The sequence below is a fragment of the Pholis gunnellus genome (genome assembly GCF_910591455.1).
Source record: "Pholis gunnellus genome assembly, chromosome: 21".
NCBI classification, from domain to species: domain Eukaryota; kingdom Metazoa; phylum Chordata; class Actinopteri; order Perciformes; family Pholidae; genus Pholis; species Pholis gunnellus.
This window is the reverse complement of record NC_136548.1, coordinates 1,640,362-1,665,000: the sequence shown is the minus strand read 5'-3', so window position 1 is coordinate 1,665,000 and position 24,639 is coordinate 1,640,362. Positions and strand designations below refer to the sequence as shown.

The following is a 24,639-nucleotide window of genomic DNA, read 5'->3' as shown; positions in this document are numbered from 1 at the left end:
GGACGTGTCCGTGACGGCGTGTCAGTTTCCGCTTGTTACATGCATAGTGTTTTTTCAAAAGAAACTTCTGTATTCACAGTGGTTTCGGAAACAAAAATATACTACAGTAAGGGTTAGGACTAATGACTCACGTGATTAGCAAGTGCGTAACGACTCAAGTGACAACAGGTGCCTAGCAACTTTCAGCTAACACTTGATAATACATCAGTTCATCTGACCGCCTAATAACGACCTGGATGAGTTTACATTGGAGTTAGTTGAAAGCCAGTTCATCTCATACAAATGCTAAAAGATGCCTGGCTGCGTTGGTATCAGACACCGAGGTCTGTATTTGCCAAGTTGGGTGGAAGAATGGGTTGGCCCGGTTCAGTACCGCAAAATAGAAAAGGTTGTTTTCAATCTGCATGTATTAAGCCAAAAGCTGATTATGCAGTCAGCCCCTGGACTGCACCTGGGACGCCTCATGGGCACAGTTTAGTAGTGGCATTTCTATAACATCACTAAGTTTACAAAAGAAACAGTAACAGGCTGATCTTCAGTTCCAAAATATTTGCTTTAATCAATTCCAATTAGGCTATTACAAAAAATAATACCAATCAAATGACAGCATATTTAATTCAATTCAATTTCTAATTTAATTTAATTTTTATTGCCCAAAACCACACATCACAAGTTTGCCTCAGTCCAATCTCTACAGAATACAACATCCTCTGTCCTTGGACCCCCAAATCAGAGAAGGAAAAATTTCCCCTAGAAACCTATGGCAGAGCAACAACTAGTAACAGTAGAAGTAACACTAATGATAGCAATAACAGTGGCAGTAATAGTAATAGAAATGTGACTAATAACAATATTAATAATAGCAGCAGTGTATCGGATTATTAACACGGAGAATAGACATGTTCCTGGGCAGAGCAGAGGGATGGGGTTCATATGAGATACATGCAACACACTCAAAAGACACAAAAAAAGAAGGAACCCCTCCGTTGCAGCCTGTAGTATTTTATAGTCTTGGCTACCGAGCGAGGACTATTTGGTCCTCCAGCAAGACAGTTTAGTGACGAGAGTGTTGCAGAACGCACTTTTCAGAAACAAATATAATGAATGCTACACACATGTTATATACCAGATTAAACAGCAACATCTGGGCAACACTATCATGTAAGTCACTTTGTACACACTCCAAACACAATTATACACAACTAATATAAGCAACTAGAAGATGTACCACAATATCAAGTATTTTTCGCCATGAGTCGGCGACCTATGCACTCCACTTCGATATTCCATAACGGCTAACACGGCCGAGCAATACATCGCAGAGCAAGAGAATTCGACACAGAACAACAAACCGCTTCACCGGAAAAAAATCACAGCAGCACCTCACCTTTACGCTGAATCATGGAAAGACCGGCATAATTCCCCGTTTGTCAGCTAAACACTGTTGCTATGCATGTCCTGTGTCTCTCTCCCCTGTTTCCTGGAGACGGGGGGGTCAACCTAACGTGTGGGACCCTGGGGGAAGGGCTTAGACTTTTGGCGAATGGAATTTTACGCTCGGGGGAGCGTGGCGTTTTTTTCGATTTTTACTGGCTAAAGACTCTGTCAATCAACACCAGGCTTCTACGACAGCATTCCTGAGACTCTGACGCGTTGAAAGAGATGTCATTTTCGAAAATTGACCAATCATAGGCTGGCTGAGCCTCACATACACACATGAAGACTGGAGCTCAGACAGAATCATCCATGGTTTACAGCCTTAGAGAGGATTCTGGCTCTCAAAATGATGCCAAACTGCTGTATTTGGATAGATTGAACACTAATAGTGATAAAACAAGTGAAATATATAGTTATGTATTATATAAAAGTACAATGGAACAGCTGGTTCCAAAATGACAATTATGCTTGACCCCGCCTGACCTCTCTGTACTCAAACCTCTCTAACTTTGTCCTGCTTCACTTTATCAAAGCCACATTTTTTTTGAGACTACTGACATGTTTTGCTATGATTTGGGAGAGTTTTTAGGCTATCCAGGGCCTCATTTCAAGAACAAAATAACAATAAAAGTGCTTTTTTTTCAGGCGAACCTGAAACTTTTCAATTTGAGCTGTGTTCCATCCTCATTTACTCTTAACCAGTAACATACACACTGATATTTACACATCTGAACAAATCTCACAAGTGTTACCTTTATTATAACATAATATTATTAAAATAGACCTTGTAGTTACAGAATTACAGTCTTGTTGGTATGGGTATGCAATTTTTGAGCAGAGGCCTAAAAATAGGGCTAGGTATTAAAGAGTATTAATGGTCAATTTCAACTTCACACGTTTTAACAGAAATCAAAAAACCTTCTCCACTGTTTGTTTGTGTTACAGTTTTCAATATAATCTTCATGAATAAAAGCCTCACTTTTGTTTCTTTTAATTGTCTAAAGTTACATACAAGTTTTAATTTTTAGTTTTAGTTTTATTTTCCCCACATCAACCTTTTTTTCATTTGAATTTTGAAATTTGAGAATTTTCTCTGCGAAACTAACCATGGCAAATTGTGACTTTAGTAAATCCAACGGAATATATAATCCATGCCTTAAATACATATGCAATGAAGAGAGATGCAAATGACAAGCAAACTGCGAGCAAAGTCGACATGCTGACTCAGCAGAGATAACATTGAATGAGAAAAGTGATCTACAGGAGATTGCATATTTGAAAGCAACACAGAATGACTTTGAGCCTTACTGCATTGTCTTCCATCATATTTTGAATCGTCACCTGAGGTCTGAATTTGGTGTTTTCCTTCACATGAAAAACATTTTCACCATGCATATGTGCATAAAAATGTATCAAATTTCAGAATGAAGGCCTTGTATGGATATAATGTCCTTAATAATTGTGAAGATGAAAAGTTCGTTCTTATGAACCACGGGGAGAATAGCTGCTGTGAGACAGCAGATGGATCCAAACAAACCATCTTATTTAAATGTAAATGTAAAAAAAAAAGTATAATAAAGAAAAATGTGTACAAAATATAAGAGTGTGACATTTTCAAAAAGAAATCCTCAAAACAGTATGGCCAACAACTCAGAATAGTCACTGCAGCTACATTGCCCAACATCTGAACTCAACTTTCTCCTCTCACACTGATGATTTCAATCCCAACCAACAATAGCAATCCAGTTGAATGCAGAGAGGATATAATTACAACCTACGGGCTGGGGATTTCTCACTGTGATTTTTGGAATGCAGCACACTCAGACACTCACACTCAGTCTGGTGCTTACAGTCTGAGTTTCAGTGCTGTCAGCAGCCCTCTATCACGCCTTCGGAGAGCAGTGTTGCCAGCTTCACCTGATCTCAATCCTCCTGCCGGAGTTCTTCTCATTGACTCACTGTCTGCTGCCAGGCAAACCGAGCAATCTCTCACCTGGAAAAACTCAGCAGGCTGCTTTGGCTCCACCACTGTTTACTCTTCCTTCTCCAGGAGAAAAAAAAGCAGGTTTATTGTGCATCTGTGCCGCTGTGTGTTGTATCTTAATAACAGGGGTCCCTTTGGTGTGTTAGTGGACACATATTGGCATCCCCCTCATCTCTTTTTTCATCTAGCTGGGAATATCTGGGAACAACACTCGCTACACTATTGGACAGAGGGAAGGAAAAATGAGGGAAAAGAGTAAAGTGTTTGTTCAAGGCACACCATAAACAGAAAGAGACCGAGCAAAAGAGATGGATTGAGGTCCCTTCACACTATACCATAGCCACAGACTTGGAGTTTCTGACTCTCATCGCAACCAATTCACAATTGGCTGCAAAGCGTCCAAGTTTGGAGAGCATCTGCTAATTGTAGCCTTAGTTGCTTGTCTGTTAACGAGTAACTCCTTTAACCCGACCGCAGACCATTTGGGGTTCCATCGAGAAAGTTTAGCATACAGAGTGTCGTACAATGCACTAAAATAAGCAACTAAAAGAATTACCACAATATCACGTATATTTCGCCATGAGTCAGCCGGCTACGCACTACGGTCCGAGCTACCAACACAAAGCTAAAAGCTAACACAGACAACTGAGATATCAGAAGGCAAGAGAATTCGACACAGATTCCAGAGATATCTTCAATATTTCTCTCCATGAAACCATTACAGAGATACAGCCAACAAGCACCAGAACCACAAACCACTTTATTGATAATGATCAGAAACGCTCCTCACCTTTATGCTGTTTTCGTGTAGACAAAGGCATAATTTCTCGGTTCTGGAGCTAAAAAATCGGTTCTACGTATATACTGTGTGTCACTGAACTGTTTCCGTAAAGACAGGGTTTTTTTCTAAATCAGGGGACGAGGGGGGGACGTTTTGACTTTCGGCGTATCGGATTTTACGCTTTGCGAGGTACGGCGCATTTTGGATTCTGACTGGCTGACAGTGCTTTCACTCTTTTCCACGTGGGGTCTCAAACTCAAGGCTGAATCCGGCCCGCCATGTTCTTTTATGTGGCCCGCGAATCCACCAGCAAAAAAAAGTTAAAAAGTAAAAAAAAAAAAAAAGAAATTAAAAGTTAGACTTGATAATAAAAATATCCCCATAGTCGAAATTATGAGATAGAAAGTCGAAGTTATGAGATACTTAAATACAGTCATAGAAGCAGCTCTTCATAGGTTACTCTACATTTGACAAGGAAATGTATTGTGAGTACATTGAAGACTTTAAACGTGGCTTTACAACACATGAAATACTTCATGTGGGATTGTGCAAACACACCCTTGAAAGGATTTTAAGCATTGAACAAAGTTATTGTAATAACTTGTGTTTGATATTTGTCTTTGCTATTTTCTTTAAAAGTTTGATAGAGTAATGTGGGTTTCTTAATCCTAAATTAAAAGGATTTAAGTTATAACAACAGAAATGTGCTTAAATATATTTTTACATTTATATAACCAATATGTTAGGAGTAGTTACATTTACACAGTCTTACATTTACAACCGGCCCTTTGAGGGAAGCTGTAATGCTGATGTGGCCCAGAGCGAAAATGAGTTTGAGACCCCTGCTCTAATGCGTCGAACGAGGTGTCAATCACTTTATTCGACCAATGGGCTGCTGACTTACGTCTGCGTAGACACATAGAAACTGCAGTCAGACGAGAAAGCTCCATGGATCACAGACACAAACAGGGCTCAGAGAGGATTCAGGCTCTCAAAATGATGCCAAACTGCTGTATTTGGATAGATTGAACACAAGTGGTAAAACAAGTGAAATATATAGTTATATAGAATATAAAATTACAATTGAACAGCTGGTTCCAAAATGACCATTTTGGTGACCTCGCCTGAACTCTCTGTACTAAAACCTCTCTAATTTTGTTCTGCTTCACTTTATCAAAGTCAAACTTTGCAGCGAGAGTGTTCACATATTGTGCTATGATTTGGGAGAGGTTTAAACTTGCGGCTGCATCATTCAAAATAAAAAATAAAAATGCTTTTTTTCAGGCGAACCTGAAACCTTTCAATTTGAGCTGTGTGCCATCATCATTTACTCTTAACCAGTAACATATACACTAATATTTACACATCAGAACGCATCTCACAAGTGTTCCCTTTATTATAACATCAAAATTACTCAAATAGACCTTGTAGTTGCAGAAATACACTCTTTTTAGTATGGGTATGCTATTTTCGAGCAGAGGCCTAAAAATAGGGCTAGGGTTAAGAAGGTAAATATGTACCTAATAAAGTGGCCAGTAGTATATGAGAGAGAGACACTGTTGTTTCCTCCAGATCTTGACTCAAAGTGAAAGTAAAAGAAAGAACAGAGTAGATAGTTAGGTAGAACAAGAATAATGTATGTGTATTGCATACAAATGCATATATCAATACTACAAACCTTAAGGATGATGTGTACCAAAAATCTTTGTCCTATCTTTATGTTGAGATACCTCAAAAAACATTTGTTTGGGAGCTTTGATGCAGTCATCTGCTCGTCATGGTGCAGCAAGGAAGTAAACAGCTCTGGTCACGTGACCATGAACATTAAATATGTGACTCTACACACATTTCATGTTGACCCTTTATTATTGCAATATGGCAATGCATTGATACACCATTCAGTAAAATCTTTAGAGCCTTATGACTGAAAGCATTTTTTACGGCCACTATTGTGACCGATTAAATGGGTTAACGTCCAAGAACTTGTATCACATATTGTGTTAGATCATTTTAGAACTGATATATGGTTGCTTTTTTCTATTGCTTTTTAGGGTGAGTAAATAGTCTTTCCCCACTAATTACATTGATATAATAATGTTGAGTTGTGTGCTGCTTCATATTAGGAGGTTTATATGTTCAAATCCAAGTCCTCCAAATTAAATGACAAAATACATGTTTTGCAACTGCCCTTTAAAATGACACATATCATTGTCGGATCTGACAGTCCCGTGATCTCATGATCTGACAATGACATGTTAGATTTAGGCACAAAAACATATTGGTTAGGGTTGGGTTGGGTTTAATTGACTAGTTTGTTCAGGTTATGGGACCTTTGTCGTCATGGTTACAGGGATAGCCACTTGGTTATGGTTAAGAAATTTTGGTAGAAACCAAAAGAAAGCACTAAAAAATTATCTCCCATTGCAAAGTCCAATCGATCTACCCCAACCTCCTTCCTCTGTTGATTTTGTGGCTTTATAACAACCTCAACCCCCACTCCTGACAGACAACAGACATCATTGTAGGCCTGTCACATGGATGTAAACATATGTTGCTTTTAGACATTTGCTGAAACAATTGGTCTCTTCTAACTAATCAGTATACAGTTACAAAGAAAATTATCTTTCCTTTTCTTACAGTAAAAAAGTAACTTCAGAAACTTTACCAACTTTATGAATGCTATACTTTTATCTTTATATAAGGGGGATTGCCATCCTGCTCATTGGCTTACATTCTACTAACTTTTAAAAAGGAACATTGTTGAAGCACCTTCAATTTTCTCATTTGGCTTTACATTGCAAATGTCCAGCAGTTGTCCATGCACATTGAAATGAGGGGCTGGAGGAGAAGGGATTCCTTTAAGCAAAGGGATCTGAGCACGCTGCTTGAGGCTTTGCAGCAGCCTTGTGTTGCCTCTGCACAGCTAAACTGGTGGAAGAGGTGAGCAGCAGCCCCGGCAGCCAATCCAGAGAGGCTGCTGGAAGTGTTCTGGACAGTGCTCAGTTAACCCTACATGTATATGCTAGTGGAAGAGTGGAGAAATGTTGCCATGCTTCTTATGGAGAGATGAGGCTAATTGTCAAGGAAAGGAAGTGAGAGCACTACATTTTTGTTTGATTATTAAAATGGTGGTGAGGAAATGAAAGGTGGAGCATGATGAGAGCTGTCCTTAATACAAATTACCAGTGAAAAAACCAACAATGTGTTAATTCATTCATCTGTGCCACTGAAGGTGGCTCACACATGTATTGTTTAATTTTTAAAAAGAGATTCAGTAATTTCACAGCTAGCCACGGTAGTTTTTAGCAAGTGTTACTCAAACAGAAAGAAATTTGTTGGGGACTATTTTAAGCAGCAGAGTAAAAATCATTTGGTGCTCTAGTGAGTAGTTGTGGCAGCAGGACGGTGTTTGTGGAACTGAGTGAAAATGATCTACATTGTGTGTGTTCATGGTAATAAAGGAACATGTCACCCAGTCCAACAGTGAGGCTCATTAAAGGGTTTGTAAAGAAGAAGAAATATCAGGCTTTGATACATACAATACTTGTTTGCAGATACGTTCATCATGGTTTGGCTCGTTTTATGGATTTGACAATAAGAAACATACAGAATATCACCAGACTCATACCGTATGCATCCAATTTAGTCCAACATTTTTCTCACACTGCTCTATGGTGAAAAGTCTCTAACACATTAGTGGGCAAATAGTTTGAAAAGATATATCCCATAATATGTTTCAAGAATAGTGTTGGGTAACGCTACTGCCATTAAAAAAGTAAATTGTCACAGCGTTACCTACTGAGAAAAGTCACTCGTTAGAGTACGCTCTCGTTACCAAAAATGACCCCCCCTCTGTGATCCTGTGAGACGGCGGTAGCCTCCTGTACACCTACCTAAAGTATTGACTCTACACTCGCTGCATAGCCTTGTCTGCTGCATCTGTGACTCTGTAATATCCCCTTTACAGTTCTTTATTATATAGAGGGGGTTTTTGTTCCCTCCATGTCAAGCCTCATAGGTATTTTGTTAATGATCTTAGAGAAAAATGGTGGCTACAGTTGATATTGGTAGCATCTCCTTCACCACATAACCAGCTACAAGCTCGTTCATTTCTCTTGGATTGGCAGCCGAGAGCCGTCGTTCGGACATCATTCTGTAGTGGAGCTGTGCTTATGAAGGAGCTTCATCAAATTTAAAGCAGAGTTCATTGTAGCTGACAGACTTTTATCCACCAGGCACAATTTGCATTTCACAATGATGTTCTTGTAACAAACTAACGCGTTACGTTACTCGTAACAATAACAAAAAGTACTCTAACACTGGTCATGGAAGCATTGATTCTTTTCTTAGCACACTAGGAACTGCCAGACATGGGCCAAGCTATATTTCATACACAGATACACATACACAGTGCATGTACTGCATACACACTCATATTCACCCTCATTATTTTAGGGCAGTCCTTGATGCACTCAGTGGTGTGTGTACTGTAGTTCCTTTCTTTGTCTCTCTCTATTCATTTCCATTGAGTTGATTTGACACAACAGTAAAGGGTTAAGTCAGAGGCTCAAAAAAAGAAAGAAAGTGTCGGACTCCTACAGTACAGTATGACCACAGAGTAACAGACAGCAGTTTTGTAGCAGCTTGGAGGCGGGACGTGTATTTTACACAACATACTGTACATTGGGCTTTCATTTCGAAAGGAGCTCTCCAGCCATTTAGAACTGTACTCCTGTAAAGTGTGGGTGTTTCAATAAAATCAATAAAATAAAAAAAATGAAAATAATAGTAAAATCTGAGACACTCGATCCCTTCATGCAACCTGAGACTGTTTCTTCTTAGTCACTCACCAGGGTTACTTTCTCCGACTTTAAGAAGCTTCTCCAGAGACACGGAGGACATTATACTTTTACACATCAATGACACATCTCACTGAGGTTTCCTGGTCATTTTGTGTCTCTTTAAGTTATTCTTAGTCTGTTAGTTTTGCCCCTCTTGTAGATGTTTTGCACCTATTTGTAGTTTTATGTTTCTGTGTGGTAATTGTAAGTCTCTTCCTGGTTGGTATGTGCTTCTTTGAATCTCTTTGTATATTCTTTGTGGTTGTTTTGCTGCTCTTTGTAGTCGATGTGGGTCAGTGTTCCAGTTACACCATGGCTTTCAAGGAAGCCATATTTTGCGTGTGGGAGGGTACTGTGCAAATGCACATACATACAAAAATATATATTAAGTACAAATATAGAACATTAGTACATCTCAGTTCATACAGAGGATATTTAGCTTTCAACAACAAAGAAACAGAAAAATGATTCACTGTTGCAATATGTTTTGACTGAGAAACAATAATGCTGTCATTAATTCCCACAAATGAACCCATCTTGCAAAATCCTTTAGTGGTATATCTGGTATACAGTGGTCCTCATTCATAATTGCATTCATTCATCATTGCATTTATTCATTTACTTGTATTTTTATTAATCAGTAGTTGTGGGTGTCATTAGTGGTTAAATAAGTATTTCATTGATTTGAAATTGATAACATGGTTTCTGTAAATGAAGCTTTATGGTCACTCTCACCAGATGGTAACTTAGGTATCTTTGTTATAGAGCTCCAACTCAATGACACTCCAATACTCTGAATCATCGATTTAACATAGCTGTGTGTGTGTGTGTGTGTGTGTGTGTGTGTGTGTGTGTGTGTGTGTGTGTGTGTGTGTGTGTGTGTGTGTGTGTGTGTGTGTGTGTGTGTGTAGGTGTGTGTAGGTGTGTGTGTGCGTGCGTGCGTGCGTGCGTGTGTGTGTGTGTGTGCGCGTGTGTCATGCTGCATCCCAGTAAATTCAACATGGATGATACAGCTAATATACCAGCTGCTGTTTGGTACACTCAGTTTAAATATTGACACTGTTGAAAATACATATTGTACATTTCCCCGTTCACCATCTAAAAGTCCTGATTTTCCAAGATTTCCAAGATTTCCACTTTCCGAACATTGATAAAATATCTGAATTTATAGTATAAAAAAAAGACAACTATAATTTTCCAAAGAACCTAAATCAGTTGTATTTCATCAGAGGCAATAACTAAGCACACACATCTGTGTGTGTGTGTGTGTGTCTCACAGTGATCGAACTGAGCCAGCAAATATCCTCTGCCGTATCCTGACGGGGAGACAACATCGATATCTATCAAATATAACATTTATCAGCAGTTCAATAAAACAGAGCCACACAATCAGCAAGTGACATGGAAGAGATTACAGCCTAATTCAAAGTTAATTGAAATACCACTAATATTGCATTAGTTTGTGTTAATGCTAGAACCCAATCCATTATTTATGGCGCCAGTCCTGAAGTAAGAACAACAACTGTGAAGGCAGACACACAGCCTTCAATGTGAATGCCTATTTATCTCCAGCATGGACCCTGAAGAACACCAAATCCCTGTTCAACAGGCCCAGAAACAATCGCATTTCAAACATTTCAAGATTACTACCAGCTACTACAAAACCTACCCGGTACCACGCAAGCTCACGTAAACAAATTACACTCACTTTTATCAACCACTATACATCCCACGGTTCACAGAAGTGCACATAAAAAGGTTTTCAGCTATAGGGCTGTAAAAATGTGACTAAATGATGCGGGGACATCTTGAGGGACCAGTGGGGGGAGCTGAGCTGGCACTACAGCCAGCGAGGTGAGTCGTCTCATTTAGCCGAGGGGTATTTAGAGGGGTATTTACTGACATACTTAATGTTGTCAGGCGTCTAACCTATACCCATTAAAAAAAAACATTGACTTTAAGTAAGTGCAAAAATGCTGAGTCATTAGTGCGTTTTAGGACTCATTCCTACAGCTTTCTATAAACCGCCTTACATATGGTAGTGGTCCCAAAGTAGTTGGCTTAAACAACAAAACAAGACAAAGTGCATTATTGCATTGAAATAATATCGTGATGTAAATTCAGTTCAACAGTATTTAGACTTCAAAAGCTGAGCTGACAGTAAGTTAGCAAAACAGACTTTGGTTTTGGGTGACGGGTTAGAATGATTTCTTTTCATTCATTAAAGATCTGTTTACATCTATTACTGTGTGGCTGCTAATGAATGAAACCCCCAACGACTGCAGCTCAAACAGTTACAACACCTTAACAACAACCTTTAATAGCACTACATTAATCTAGTATGAGTGTGAGTCTGATGTGTGTGTGTGTGTGTGTGTGTGTGTGTGTGTGTGTGTGTGTGAGAGAGCGAGAGAGAGAAAAGACTGACATATTGTAATTGAGCCAGTAGCTAAAGCAAAGCAACAAAGCACAAGAAAGAATCTAGAGCAAAGAAGACAAGGAGGAGTAGAATGAGGAACTGACCAGTCTGGTGACGAGGGGAACCCCGAAGTGCCAGAAGTGCTCGTTGAGCAGCCCGCTGTACACCACGTTACCAAACAGAGCAATGGTTCCTGGTTTGCACAGACCACTTCCTGGCTTGGTTTCTGCAAAATAACACAGATCATTTTTCACCACTATGTGCAGTCAATGGAAGTATTTACATTACAAACAGTGAGAGACAGGTGTACATACACCACCAGCTAATCTCCTTCTCGTGTCTCTCTCTCCGCCTACTCTCTCTTTATTCCACATCCATCCCCTGCACCACTTTGCACCTCACATCAATCAGATCCAACCTCCTCCTCTTCCTCATTGTGATTATCATTTGCTGTGATAATAGTTGACCAGGTAATCTAACAGCAGATGACAGACACCAACAGTGCGTGTGTGTGTGTGTGTATGTGTGTGTGTGTGTGTGTGTGTGTGTGTGTGTGTGTGTGTGTGTGTGTGTGTGTGTGTGTGTGTGTGTGTGTGTGAGGGGTGTAATGCATCATTCTGTTTCTGTTTATTCACAAAAGTGTCAGGCCTAACGCGCAGACATCCTCTTCACTGCTTCATTCTCTGTGTGGACGTGTTTTCTACCATCATTAATACCTAAATTAATGAAATAATAGTAGGTATAGAATAGAGGGAAAATACAAGCCAGAATAGTATTGGGTCGCATTGCATTATGAGAACAGAACACTGGAAGTTGTGTATATGCAACGGTTTGTATGATGTTACGAAAAGTTACTCTTCATTTTCTATGTTTTCTTAAAAATAATTCAGCAACACGTGTCAATTTGAGCTGGTAACATGAATGCGGTCTTTTCTCAGTAAACTTCCGTCTCCACAGGTTACACAACTATTTAGTAAGGTTTAGGATTAGATTGTTCAGTGCTTAGCTAGGTTTAGGCATCAAAACTACTTATATGGTTTAGGAATGAATCCTAAAGTACTTGTTTGAGTTTAGGGAAAAAGTGTGAAGTACTTGGTTAGGTTTAGGAAAAGATAGTAGTTTGTGTTCAAATAAAAAAAAAATAACCATGGAAGTGCTGTCACTACATTACACAAGTTAGGTGACAAATAATTCAACACTGACTCCTCGATTCACATGGAACGCACAGCGGTCTCCTGGCTGAAAGATCAGGGTTTATTGGACCACTTCACATCTCCTGCCTCCCGCCCAGTGTGTGCTTTGGCGGCCTTTATACTTCTGCGTTCATGATTATGTGAATAGAATTATAATATCCAATATCGGGATATCTATGAATTACAGAGCATTATTTTTAGGGAAAGCTACGAATGCTGGATGAGAGCAGCCTGATAGGATGATGCCCAGATGTGAGTTGGTCTGATGTGTGTATAATTAAAAAATGAAACAAAATAAAAATAAAAATGCTCTTGTCTTTGTCTTTCCTGATTTAAGTTGCAGAGTAAAACTTGTGCTTTTAGGCTGAGAGAGAAGTCACACAGAAAAAGAGCCAAACCACGCCAAGCCAGGCCTGGATGGGCCGGGGAAACATCTCAGTGTGCCATGCTTTATGGATGCACTGCTGTCATTCACTCATCCTGCCTCCATTCCTCTTCCTCTGTCTCATTCACAGGCATTTCATCCATTCTTTTGGTCTCTCGGTCCGTCCGTCCGTTTTTTTTCTTACTGAATGATTTCAGTGTTAATGTTCTAAAGATTTGTGTGTCAACAGATCTTATAACACGTTGCTTTCACTTTGACACTTTTCTTCATATTTCAGAAAAACAGCCAAAAAACAGTCTATCACGTTATTTAAGTTGCAAAGTCAACATTGACTTGGTTTCACATGGGACACAAACAGCAGTCTGCTGGGTGAAAGTGCTGTGTTGAGCCATCCAACAACCAGACGTCCTCCCTCCGCAAACTAACTCATCTGTATTGGGTCAAAAAATCAATAAATTGGGAGAAAATACATTTCCCTCGAAATGTAATTGACACTGCAGTTTTGTTGTATGGTAAGTTAACTTTTAGGGCAGCAGGCTGGTCTCTCTCTAGTTTTGTCTGATAAGAATTAATAGTCCTTGGTGTTAATTAGACCTACTCAAACCCCATGTATTTCACATACTGACATTAATAACCCTGCTTAATTTTAGATTACATATTCACCTCCAGCTAACCGAACACAATTACTTTGGAATAGAATTGATGCCTATATTTTGTCTTAGTACATTTATTAGAGGTTCCCTCCCAACTGAACAAACTAAATTAACTGGAGGAATGAATGTTTCAGTGAGTTCAAATAAACCACTCCAAACACCTTGGCCTGAGTGCAGCCTGTATTTGGGGCAACCATTGGAGGTGAGCAGCTGACTCAATGGATGCGGGAGGAGTGTCAGTCTGCAATGTGCACTGACAGTAAAATAGGAGACGTGATTGCAGTGTGGCGCGGTGAATGAGATCTAAATAAGGAGAGCAGGTAAATGCAGCTCTCCTCCGGGGCTGCTGACATACACCTCAGCCAGATCACACTGCACCATCTCTTCTTCTGTGCCATGATCACAACTTGGCTGCTTTCTCCTGGCTCCACTTAGAGTGGGCCGATCTTACATTCCATCACTCTAAGTAGCTTGGCACACGCACACACACGCACACACACGCACACACACACACACACACACGGTTATGGCCTGCTGGCTTGGGTATGGCCTGGTTCTTTGGCAAGTGTGTCTGCTAGGCTTGCATCCCAGTCAACACCCTTTGGGTTGAGAGTGTGTGAGAGAGCGAGACAGAGAGAGAGAGATGACTGCTCAGTCTGCTACCCCACTTGGCTCACCTGATGCTGATGGCAGGAATAGAAGGACAGGAGGAAAATAAAATATGAGTTGGGCATATGGATGTGTTTGGAGACCTGGGGTATTAGAGCAGGGTCTCTCTCTCTCTCTCTCTCTCTCTTGCATACACTCACATACACACATTTACACCCTCTGTCATCTTTACAGAGTTGGATCTGCCCAGTACACTCCCACTCCAGACCAATTTATCGCCTCCTCTCCTCCTGTGTTCTGAACTGCTCTCTCTCTCTGAGCAGTAGCTCACTTCCCAGTATTTATCACTCTCCATTCCCTCGGGAGCTCTGAGCACCAAAACCGTATCCACTGGGAGTGTGTGTGTGTGTGCGTGCGTGCGTGTATGTGTGTGTGTACTGTAAGCAAGAAAAAGAAAGGGATAGAGAGCATGACAGAAAGGGAGAGGGATGAAAAACATAGCAAGACACAGAGGCTTCTAGCTTTATGGCAAATAGTATGTGATGCCAGAAAGACCGGCCTTATGTGCAAATAATCCTTTTTCACGGCAGATATCTTGACTTGTCAAACCAAGAAAAGCACGTTAACATTGATCTCAGTGTCTCAGCAAGTCGTGACAGTGTGACAGTGAGCCGGCATGAACAATACAAGGACCCTGAAACTGAATGGAATTCAGCCATCGTTCCCACCTGTGCTTTTCATGCTGTCACATGTCAACCTGTCTGCTGTGAACGAGGGTTACCCATCGGTAAGAAGACTGATGAGGTAGAGCTTATTAAGAGTATTACAATGAGCTGTGTGAAACATTACAGCTACTAATATCATGAACCTCGTCACTGATCAACATCAGTCTCTACACACAAACATGCAAAGTCAACGGGAGAGGAACTACAGTTACATTACAGTCATTTAGCAGACGCTTTTATCCAGAGCGACTTTTCAACAATTCAGATTCTATCACACCGTAAGCACAGCTAGGGAGCAATTTGGGGTTAAGTGTCTTGCTCAAGGACCCATCGACATGCGACTAGCGGAGCCGGAGATCGAACCGCCGATCCTCTGATTGGACGGCCCTGCTCTCCACTTCGCCCTTATAACCATTCATTCATGTTTACATCCTTGTCAGTCCAAATGTATCTCTTTAGAAATAGGTGAAATTGTCATAGTTAGCATATGATTTATTGAGTTATGGCCGAAAACGTGTTTTGTGATATCACGGTGACCTTTGACCGTAAAATAGTTTGTGCCAATGCTGAAGGAATTCCCTCCATGCGTTTCTGGGGTATCAAGCTATCACATCAGCTGCTGCCATAAAAATCATTCTGTCTCTTTACAACTATTTCAATCAGGAGAGACTTGTTTTATAGTTTAACAATGATTTATTACACATGCAAATATGAAAAGTGCAAAGTCTTTGGCGATTGGACTCCATCATGAAGTACTATCACCGAGGGTAGGGATACTGAGGTCCAATAGGCCTCATCCCCCCTGGAGTCCAGACACTGGTGGTGGTGGTGAAGGGAGTTGCTCCAATCTGATGAATCAGGAGCATGAATGTGCTGCTGACTGGAGGTGACTGGGGTGGAGGAGGGTCACGTCTGCTTAGCTGAAATGACAACTGGCAGCAGCAGAGAGAACACTTTTAAAGTTGACCGCACAGATATGATTGGCTTAAGGAAACTGTGCCGAATCTGGTTGGATAGTTAAAAGTGCACGCCCCCAATCAGCTGATAGAGTAATTCCAAGGAGAGGAGAGACAGAGATTACCTGTTAGTGTCTTCCTGACTGAACTTTTATTGAGCTTCATTTAAATGTGTCTCCTACAAAATCCAATATGTTTCTCTACGTAGCTTTATTTTTTAAAGGGCTGCATTAAAAATATATGGCGTGGGAAATACTATTGAGAACTACTGACCCACAAAAGATGAATACCTTTAGAAAAGAAGCACGAGGTCAATTAGTTTATGATAAGTCCTGCATAATATTCCTACGATCTCCTCATCAGGACTTTACTTGACTTCAATGTGAGCTTAACATAATTTACATTATTTTTATGTAATGGCCAATGTTGTTATAATATATGAATATTAGTAACTTTAAATATTTACATTTTTTGTAATTGCATTTATACTTCATCCAACTCTATCTTTATTTTCAGTTAATAAAGTAACCTGTTCTGTTTTCGCAACTCAGAGGGTTTCACTGTCGTCCAGACGAAGGTGCTATTGCACTTGTCAAAACGTAGCACTGTTGGTGGAATATTGATAACTAATGTAGTTATGGTGTGAAGCATGAGATTCCTTTAATGTCAGAGTGAACACATTTGTGATCTGAGCAATTTGCAACAGTTTACCCACATTGAACAACAAGCCTGCTGTGAATGTTTAAACCTTTTCACGACAAAATGAAAGCCTTGATAATGTGGAAAAGCTTCCAAAGCAGCATGTAGACCATCACAGCACATCCTCTCCAGCTTTTCTACATAGATGTGTCTTTCTAATAACACTTTGACCATTGGCTGCTGTGAACTGAGGCCATCTGATGTGCTGCTGTTCATTCTACAGCCTCACCCACCACTGAGCAGCACCTTGGATGTCAGCTAAATGCCTAAAATATGAATAGTACAGTCCATCCAGAGCCGTTTCTACCACAGCTCTTTGAAAACACACTGAGCGGAATGAGAAACTTCTTGCGCTCCTCATCAAGCGATCCGAAGGAGCCAATAAAGACTTCACAGCCCATCAAGCCAAGCAGTGGATTGGTCAGCACTGTTACTAATAACTGCTGATGAAAATCTTAAAGGCCAATAAAAGCCCATGGATGAGCTGCTATGGTTTCCTATTACCAGCCAGTCATCTGGAGACTAATGTGTCTAGGACAGCATCTTAGCTAACTACAGCAGAGATTTACACAGCGTTTCCACAGCATCCACAGCCTTGTAAAGATGCTTTTTTTTGCTGCAGTAAAGGGATTTTGATAAACTCAACCAATGGGTGCTGTGTTGAATCACCTACTAAAGTATTCTAATATTAACCTATGCAATAGGAAAGCAGGCATTGCTACGTGTTCAGGAATGTTCAGGTAGGACTGACAACACACACTGTAGAGACTACATGGTGCAGAGCCGGCTGGAAAACAGACATCTACCTTGCGTCATGTGATGCAATCTCACAAAATCAGCGTACATGAAGAGTGACTCAGTCAGCAGAGATCGACAGGGTTAGATTATTGCTTATGCTGTGTTTCTTTTTCATTCATTTATTAGACAGCAGCAACTTTGCAGCAGTGGATAAAAAGTTGCCCCGTTCTTTTTGCTACCAAATGTTTTCTTTGCGATATTTATGCTCAGAGAGCTTTTTTCCATTCTGCATCCTGGCGTAACTTAGCAATGCATGGCTAAATCAATGTTAAGCATCCTTATGGATTAGCTCCAAGTCATAAAAAGGGCCTTGACAAGCCATGTGGAGGAAGTAATATGATTCAATTACGCTCACTAACCTTCCCTGCAGTATAAACAGACTCACATGCACACACCACCGCATGCCGCTGTGAACAGCAGCCTAATAAAGCAGCTCTTTCTTGGGACATGAGCATCAACAGGGCTGACTGTATGTTTATTTAGCTTTATAATGCTGCACTGATAACAGTGTAAGAATCAATAGCTTATCGAAGCGTAGTATAAGTGAGATAACTTACTTTGACTTCTTCAGGTAAATATGTGTCGAATTTTAACATTTCCAACCAGTGATAGTGTCAAAACTACAATTACCTCCTCACGGTTGTCTACCACCGCCAACCAGTCAAGTTGCAGTTTCCAAACATTCTGTCCAAAATGTCACCACTTACCCTATTCATCCTATTAGACATTTTTTATGTAATTTTCAGACATAGCATATGAATCCTTGAGTTATGGCCAAAACATATTTTGTCCAAACAATTCTAAACAGTTCTTATTGTTTGGAGAAATATAATTATACAGGGGCCAAATTTAAAGAAATTCCCTCCAGGGGTTCATAGAATATCACGTTCATGTGCTTCAATACTGCAGGATGTTCATTTAGTAAATGATGGTCCATTTAGAGTCAAACAGACCATAAAGAGGAGCATGCTTTAGGGCGGGGTACCTTGCGATTGACAGATGGCTATCACATTGTACGGTGTGGGAGTTGTCCTTGTTTTCGTCTTAACCATTTCACAGTGTGTTTGCACTTCATGAATATTAATTATAATCTCTACAAACAGGTTCTGCATTCACATGTAGAATATGTCGGCAACAGGACAATATTCTGACATCTTTAAGCATTCTTGTGTCTGTTTGTTGTCTCAGTAGTATTGATCAATCACCTTTAAGCAGGCTTTGGTTGATTACAGGTAAAAGAGTCACAGTGGAGAACAAAAGAGGACGTTGGCGGAAAATAATCTCGGAAACCCACCGGCTATCAAGCAAATGGTTTAGCTTTTGATTGGTTTAAAATGACCTAAACTGGCTACTTTTCTAATCACGTTGTTTTTCAAATCCAACACCTGCCTCATATTTTAAGTTGCTAATCGGACTGTAAACAATGAACAGCGCACGGAAAAGAAAGTCTTGGTCCGGAAAACCGATAGCCGATGGGATTGAGTTAATTATAACAGGTAGGTTGGAAATGCTACATGTTTAGTTTTTATTAATCTAAGCCTATTTTCAGGCCTCTGCTCGAAAAATATATACCCATACTCAAAGGGGCTTATCTCTCTAACTACAAGGTCTATTTGAATAATTTCAATAGAATAATAACACTAACACTTGTGATAGTGTGTTAATGTACACATGTAATACATATCAGTGTATATGTTACTGGTTAATGCTGAATGAATATAACACAAATTGAAAATGTTCAGGTTCGCCTGGAAAAAAAAGCACTTTTGTCTTTGAAATAATGCAGCAGTAAGCCTGAAACTCTCCACAATCATAGCACAACATGTCAGCAGTCCTTTTTAAAAAAGAATTGGCTTTGATAAAGTGAAACAGGCCAAATTGATAGAGGTTGGAGTACAGAGAGTTCATGCCAGGTCAAGCCAAAACCAGGTTGGAACCAGGTTTCCAGCTGTTCTATTCTAATTTGATATACTATATAACTATATATTTCACTTGTTTCATCACTAGTAAGGTTCAATCTATCTAATACAGCAGTTTGGCATCATTTTTTAACCATGTTTGACCTCTCAGGGGCCTGATTTATGTGTTTTATGTGATTTTTTCGTCGCTCCCTGTCTGTGTATTGGCAGTTTTCGAAGCCTATGATTGGTCGATTTGCACATGTGATACGTCTAAGAATGCGTAAATGAGTGTAGAATGCAGTGGGCCGGTCAGTCAGGTGATTGACAGACTTTTTAGCCACTAAAACTCCAAAAGAGTTGCGCAACAGACCGAGCATCAAAATGATTTGCTGAAAAGCAAAAGGAGGACTATCTATGCATAAATGCCTCGATTAACTCTATTTTACTCTCAAACGAAAGAGAGGGACCAGGCGCATATGTAGCGAAAGGATTTAAGCGGATTCACAGTTTTTCACCCAGCAGACCAGCTCAAGGTACGGTGCGTTTCAAATGTTTTGCTCTGTGGTTGGTTGATCTTGTGTGTGTTCCACGGTGTAACGTTTGAACGGTTTGAAGGAGAGAAATATGGAAGATATCTGCGGATTCAGGGTGGAAGTCTCACTCTTGCTAAGCTATCGTTCGGCCATGACGGTCTCTTTTTTTGTGATGATATCTGCATTCGGAGTGCGTAGCTCGCTGTAGCTCACCGAAAAATACGTGGTATCGTGCTAGAACTTGGTAGTTTATATATTACTGTGTGTATAATTGTGTTTTGAGTGAGTAAAATGACTTTTTTTTAATTTTTTTTCAGTATCTCGTCGTTAAGTAGGTATATAGCATGTGGGTAAAATTCATTATATTCGTTTCGGAAAAGTGATTTATACGACGCTCTTCTTCGCAAAACACTCTCTTTTTAACAGGTTAAAACAGACCCCCCTCCTACTTTTTGTTAATAATTGAACTATTTTAACACTCTTTCAGACATATATATATATATATATATATATATATATATATATATATCTAGGTAATACACTATCACGTCAGTAGATGGCGCTGTGGTGCTGCTGTGGATCCATTAGGGAGAACGTAGCTACAGGCTCCACTCATGCGCAGCTCAGAATGAAGCAAGCTCTGGCCTGAGCATGACGCTAACTTTGGTCCTCTCTATCAATCCACAGGTCCTGCAAAACTGGTTTTCCTGTCTTTAGCTTGGTTTACGATCTAATGTGAATGCAGTAGTAAATATTCTGTAACGTTTAACAGGATATTTTGGAGGTGTGTGTTAAATGTAGCTAGCTTTATTTGTAGCTAATTGTTCCGACGAACGTCATAATGCGGCCTAGCTTGTTCTATCCGTGAACTTCAGTGTTGCACTGTAGTTTTGTAAGTGTAAGTAACTAACATAAGCCTTCTGTAGCATAAGACATGTGTTTTACATGAGAGTATTAGTAGCCAGCAGCAGTAAGTAAAGGGTTTGGATAAAGATACCATATTCAAGCTAGTTTAACAATGCCAGTCACGTTCTAACATGTGGTGGTTGTGCCATACTGTTAAGCTCTGCTGTTTAACACAAGCGTGTGAGAGCGGACAACACGTAAGAATGTTCTAGAAGATTTTGTATATATTATGTTACTGTTGAATAAATGTTAGCAGAGCTGTATGTGTTAATATGTGAGCCACTGTAAGTATGAACAGTAAAGTGCGTGTATGTTTTCGTTATATTATTTTGGAATCTTGTGGGATATTTGTACAATAATTGAATTTTGTCACACCATGTATATGTAAATTGTGAAATGCTTTGATATGCAATTGTGTATGAGAGTATAACAAGCTCTGGCCCGAGCATGACGCTCACATCGGTCCTCTCTATCAATCCACAGTTATCTCTATTGACAGTGCTTCCTAGCCTGCTGCCGGTCCAGATTTCCCCGAGGTCTGGTGCCTGTAACACATTCCAATATTATACTCAGCACTCCGTTGTACTTAGCTCCACCCTTTCGTGACACTTCTGGTTCCAAAAAACTAAGATGGCAACAGCCAAAAAACAACATGGTGGTGGACAAAAATCAAGGATGGTAAAGGCCAAAACCCAAGATGGCAACGGACAAAACACCAAACTCAAGGCTTCGATACTGTAGTCCACAAACCAATGGGTGACGTCATGGTGACTATGTCCACCTCTTACACACAGTGTATGGGCCCTAGCCACTCAGAATAGGTAGTTCTGCCTGACTCTTAGTGAATAGTGAAATCAGCCAAGCTTGAGTGATCTCCACAGTGCAGCACAGTATGTGTGTGAGCATGCTCCTGTCCTTCCTCATCCTCTGCCTGTTGTTAAAGAATCCTCTCCCACTGGCTCTAGGCCACATGTTAAAAGACAACACCGGCTACCTGGGACTGCTGCTAATACCCCTACAGACAAGACTCCATGAGGCCCACTGTGTGAGTACGTGGGTGTGTGAAGAATCTTTAAAACACTACCAGCTACGTGGCCTCGATATCATTTCACATCCTTGATTCACTTTGCTACAGTTTACCTTCAGGCCTCCAGTTCACTTGACTCTGCTTTTTAGCTACAGAAGATTTTTTGCCCATTTTTCTCTTGCTACTTTCCTGCCTTTGCTCTATCACAGCCCTCTCTCCCTTTATATCACTCCTTTACCAATCATTCCGACTTTGCAATCCCACCAACATCATCTTCACCTCCACCTTCCTTTCATCATCGTCCTCCTTTTCTAGTATTTTCTTAACACTCCATCTTCCGTCCTCTATGTTGTCGCTCCATTACTCGTGTCTGTGCACCACCTCCTTACCTTTTTATCCATAACTTGTACCTTCCTTCATGCTTCCTTTCTTGTCCCCACTCTTTATTTTTCATCCCTGTTGATTTTAAGAATCTCTATTTTTTGTCCCCTCTGTTCATTGGATCTCTTCGTCAAACTCTTTTTTTGTCTCTCTTCATTCGTCTTATCCAGACTTTTTCCCCACTTCCATTTCCCCCGGTTCTGCTCAGCATTCCTTGCATATTTATCCCTTGTTTCCTCTTTTCGCAGCTCTGATATCTCCTCCATCTTGCTGCTCACGCACATCTTTTTCATTACTCCCGTCCCTCTTACCTTTTATTAGCATTTTTGTTTATTTCTTTAGCTCTCACCCCCCATTGCACCCCCTGCATTGTTAGCCTCTTTACATCTCATCACTCCACCTTTCCGCCATGCCTCACTTTGACTCTAGATTCCTCTTTCCACCCTCGTCTCTCTTCTTGGCTCTGTAACCAGGACAGCTGGTAAGGTGGGTCTGCCTTCCTGTCAGTTTAACCAGCTTGGTTGCCCAGCCAGCAGAACTTTGATCCACTACCAACAACCCAGAGCCCCAGCAGGGCCACAGCCACGCCAGACCAGGGCTCCCTGTCAGCTCAACCTCCTCCCACCATGTACACTGACTGTGGGCCGTATGAAGTCGCCAACATCACCCACCCCCAAGAAGTATGTAAATAGAAGATTACGCAATGGTTCTCTAGAGTAGAGGTGAACGGGAAGGCAACGTGAAGAGGAGGGTAGGGCCAGAGAGAGCTGGTTGGGGGCACATCAACCTGGATCATCCCTCTCTGCTGATGATCCAGCAAATTAGCAGACAGGAACCCCCTCGAGTCTGAGCTTGTGATGAGGATGCCAGATTTTAAATTGAGATATGAAGAATTGCACAGGTTTATGCACAAATGTAAATTAACACACACTTCCAGGTGAGGGAGGTGGAGCCAGGGAAGAGTGCAAATACGTTTCTATGTTGTTTCTGTAACGTCATGCGGTGTGGATTGGCTCTCATAACGGGTTGGATTTGGGTAATAGAAACACCCAGATGTGCGCATCATTACTGGTAACACAATAGCCCCAGTATTCTAACTGTAACTAAGCCAACAGACTCCAACAATCTGCAGATATTCAGTGTATTCTCCCGTTATTGTAGTAAGAGGCTTTTGAGCAATAAATCACAATCCGACTAGTGCCTCAGTGCAAGAGAATCAACTTGGCATTCAGCTGCTGGCATTAAGGCCCTAACTCAAATTGCCACGAAACACAAATAGTATAATGTGAACGCAGTATGGCACACGGTTTGCTTCAAAGCCCGTTCTTATGTGAGATTGGAAATGTGCCACTCTCCCCCGCCTGGAATCAGCTCTCCTCGCTCGCCTCTGTCAACAGCTGTGTTGAGAGGCTTCCCCGTGGGGCTGCTGGGGCGATGAGGGAGGGGTCGCAAAGCTTTGTGCCGACTTCTCCTCGTGTCGCCTGTTTATTCCGGAGACTAAGCGCTACAAAGCCAGCTAACTGTAAAACAATTAGATTAGCATAAATATGTTCAATTATAGATGTAGATTTAAGGCTCGGCGCTTTGCAACAGGGAGGAAATCCACTGAATTATTCAGAATGTACAAATATTGGTTAAATCCGATTGAAGCAACAGGAAGCAAATACAACTTCATTACTCTACCGTGGCCTGGGAGAGCACCATATGCCTCTGTCCACATTGGTTAAACATGTTATACTGTTTATTCACCGTTTGCAACATACGACGACTGAAATACAGGACATATGCATATGTTTAGAGAGAGATAAAAAAGTAACACTTGCAAAGTTTTAAGGGAGGATGGTGATGGCACTCACAGCTTTATGCAGTTCTGACATGAAAAGAAAGATGTTCAGAAAAAGTTAGGCTACTCAGTACTCCCATCAGTCAGCGCGTCAGGGGCACTGATGGAAATGATCCCTCTACCTAGCTCAACTAGACCAGGCACACCTCAATTGTTACCTTTGTGTGTCATATCAGTGTTTGACAGTAGAACCTTTTTCACAGTATAGATGGTGCATTATTATGACACCAGTGTAGTACTCAAGATCGTATTCTACCTATTTTCTCTGTCTCGTCTTGGAACTCGCCTCTTGTTTTGGTATTAGACAGATTTGATTTGAAGAGTAGTCAATACAACTTAGGGGATCTCACTCAACCTGTATAGTGTCTGATATATTTATCAGCATCATTACGGGCCGTGCATTTCCACGTCGCATGTATTCATATGACAACAAAGCAACAAATCAATCCAGCAACACTGCATCGCTAAAACACGTATTCCACCGCACACTGAAGAGCACGAGCCATTCAAATATTATTCACATCAGAGGGACCAACATTAACCATATCATAAAAACGACACCATAGAC

The 24,639-nt window shown here is 40.7% G+C and overlaps 1 protein-coding gene across 1 annotated transcript in view; it reads right to left on the bottom strand.

The window, feature by feature from the left end:
* Positions 1-24,639, bottom strand: part of rbfox3a (RNA binding fox-1 homolog 3a) — a gene marked incomplete at its 3' end in the record, with an annotated part of 264,455 nt that overhangs the window by 157,452 nt on the left and 82,364 nt on the right. Inside the window, exon 2 of the mRNA XM_079182179.1 lies at positions 11,567-11,688. Coding sequence (XP_079038305.1) covers positions 11,567-11,688 — 122 coding nt within the window. The remainder of the gene's footprint in view (positions 1-11,566; positions 11,689-24,639) is intronic.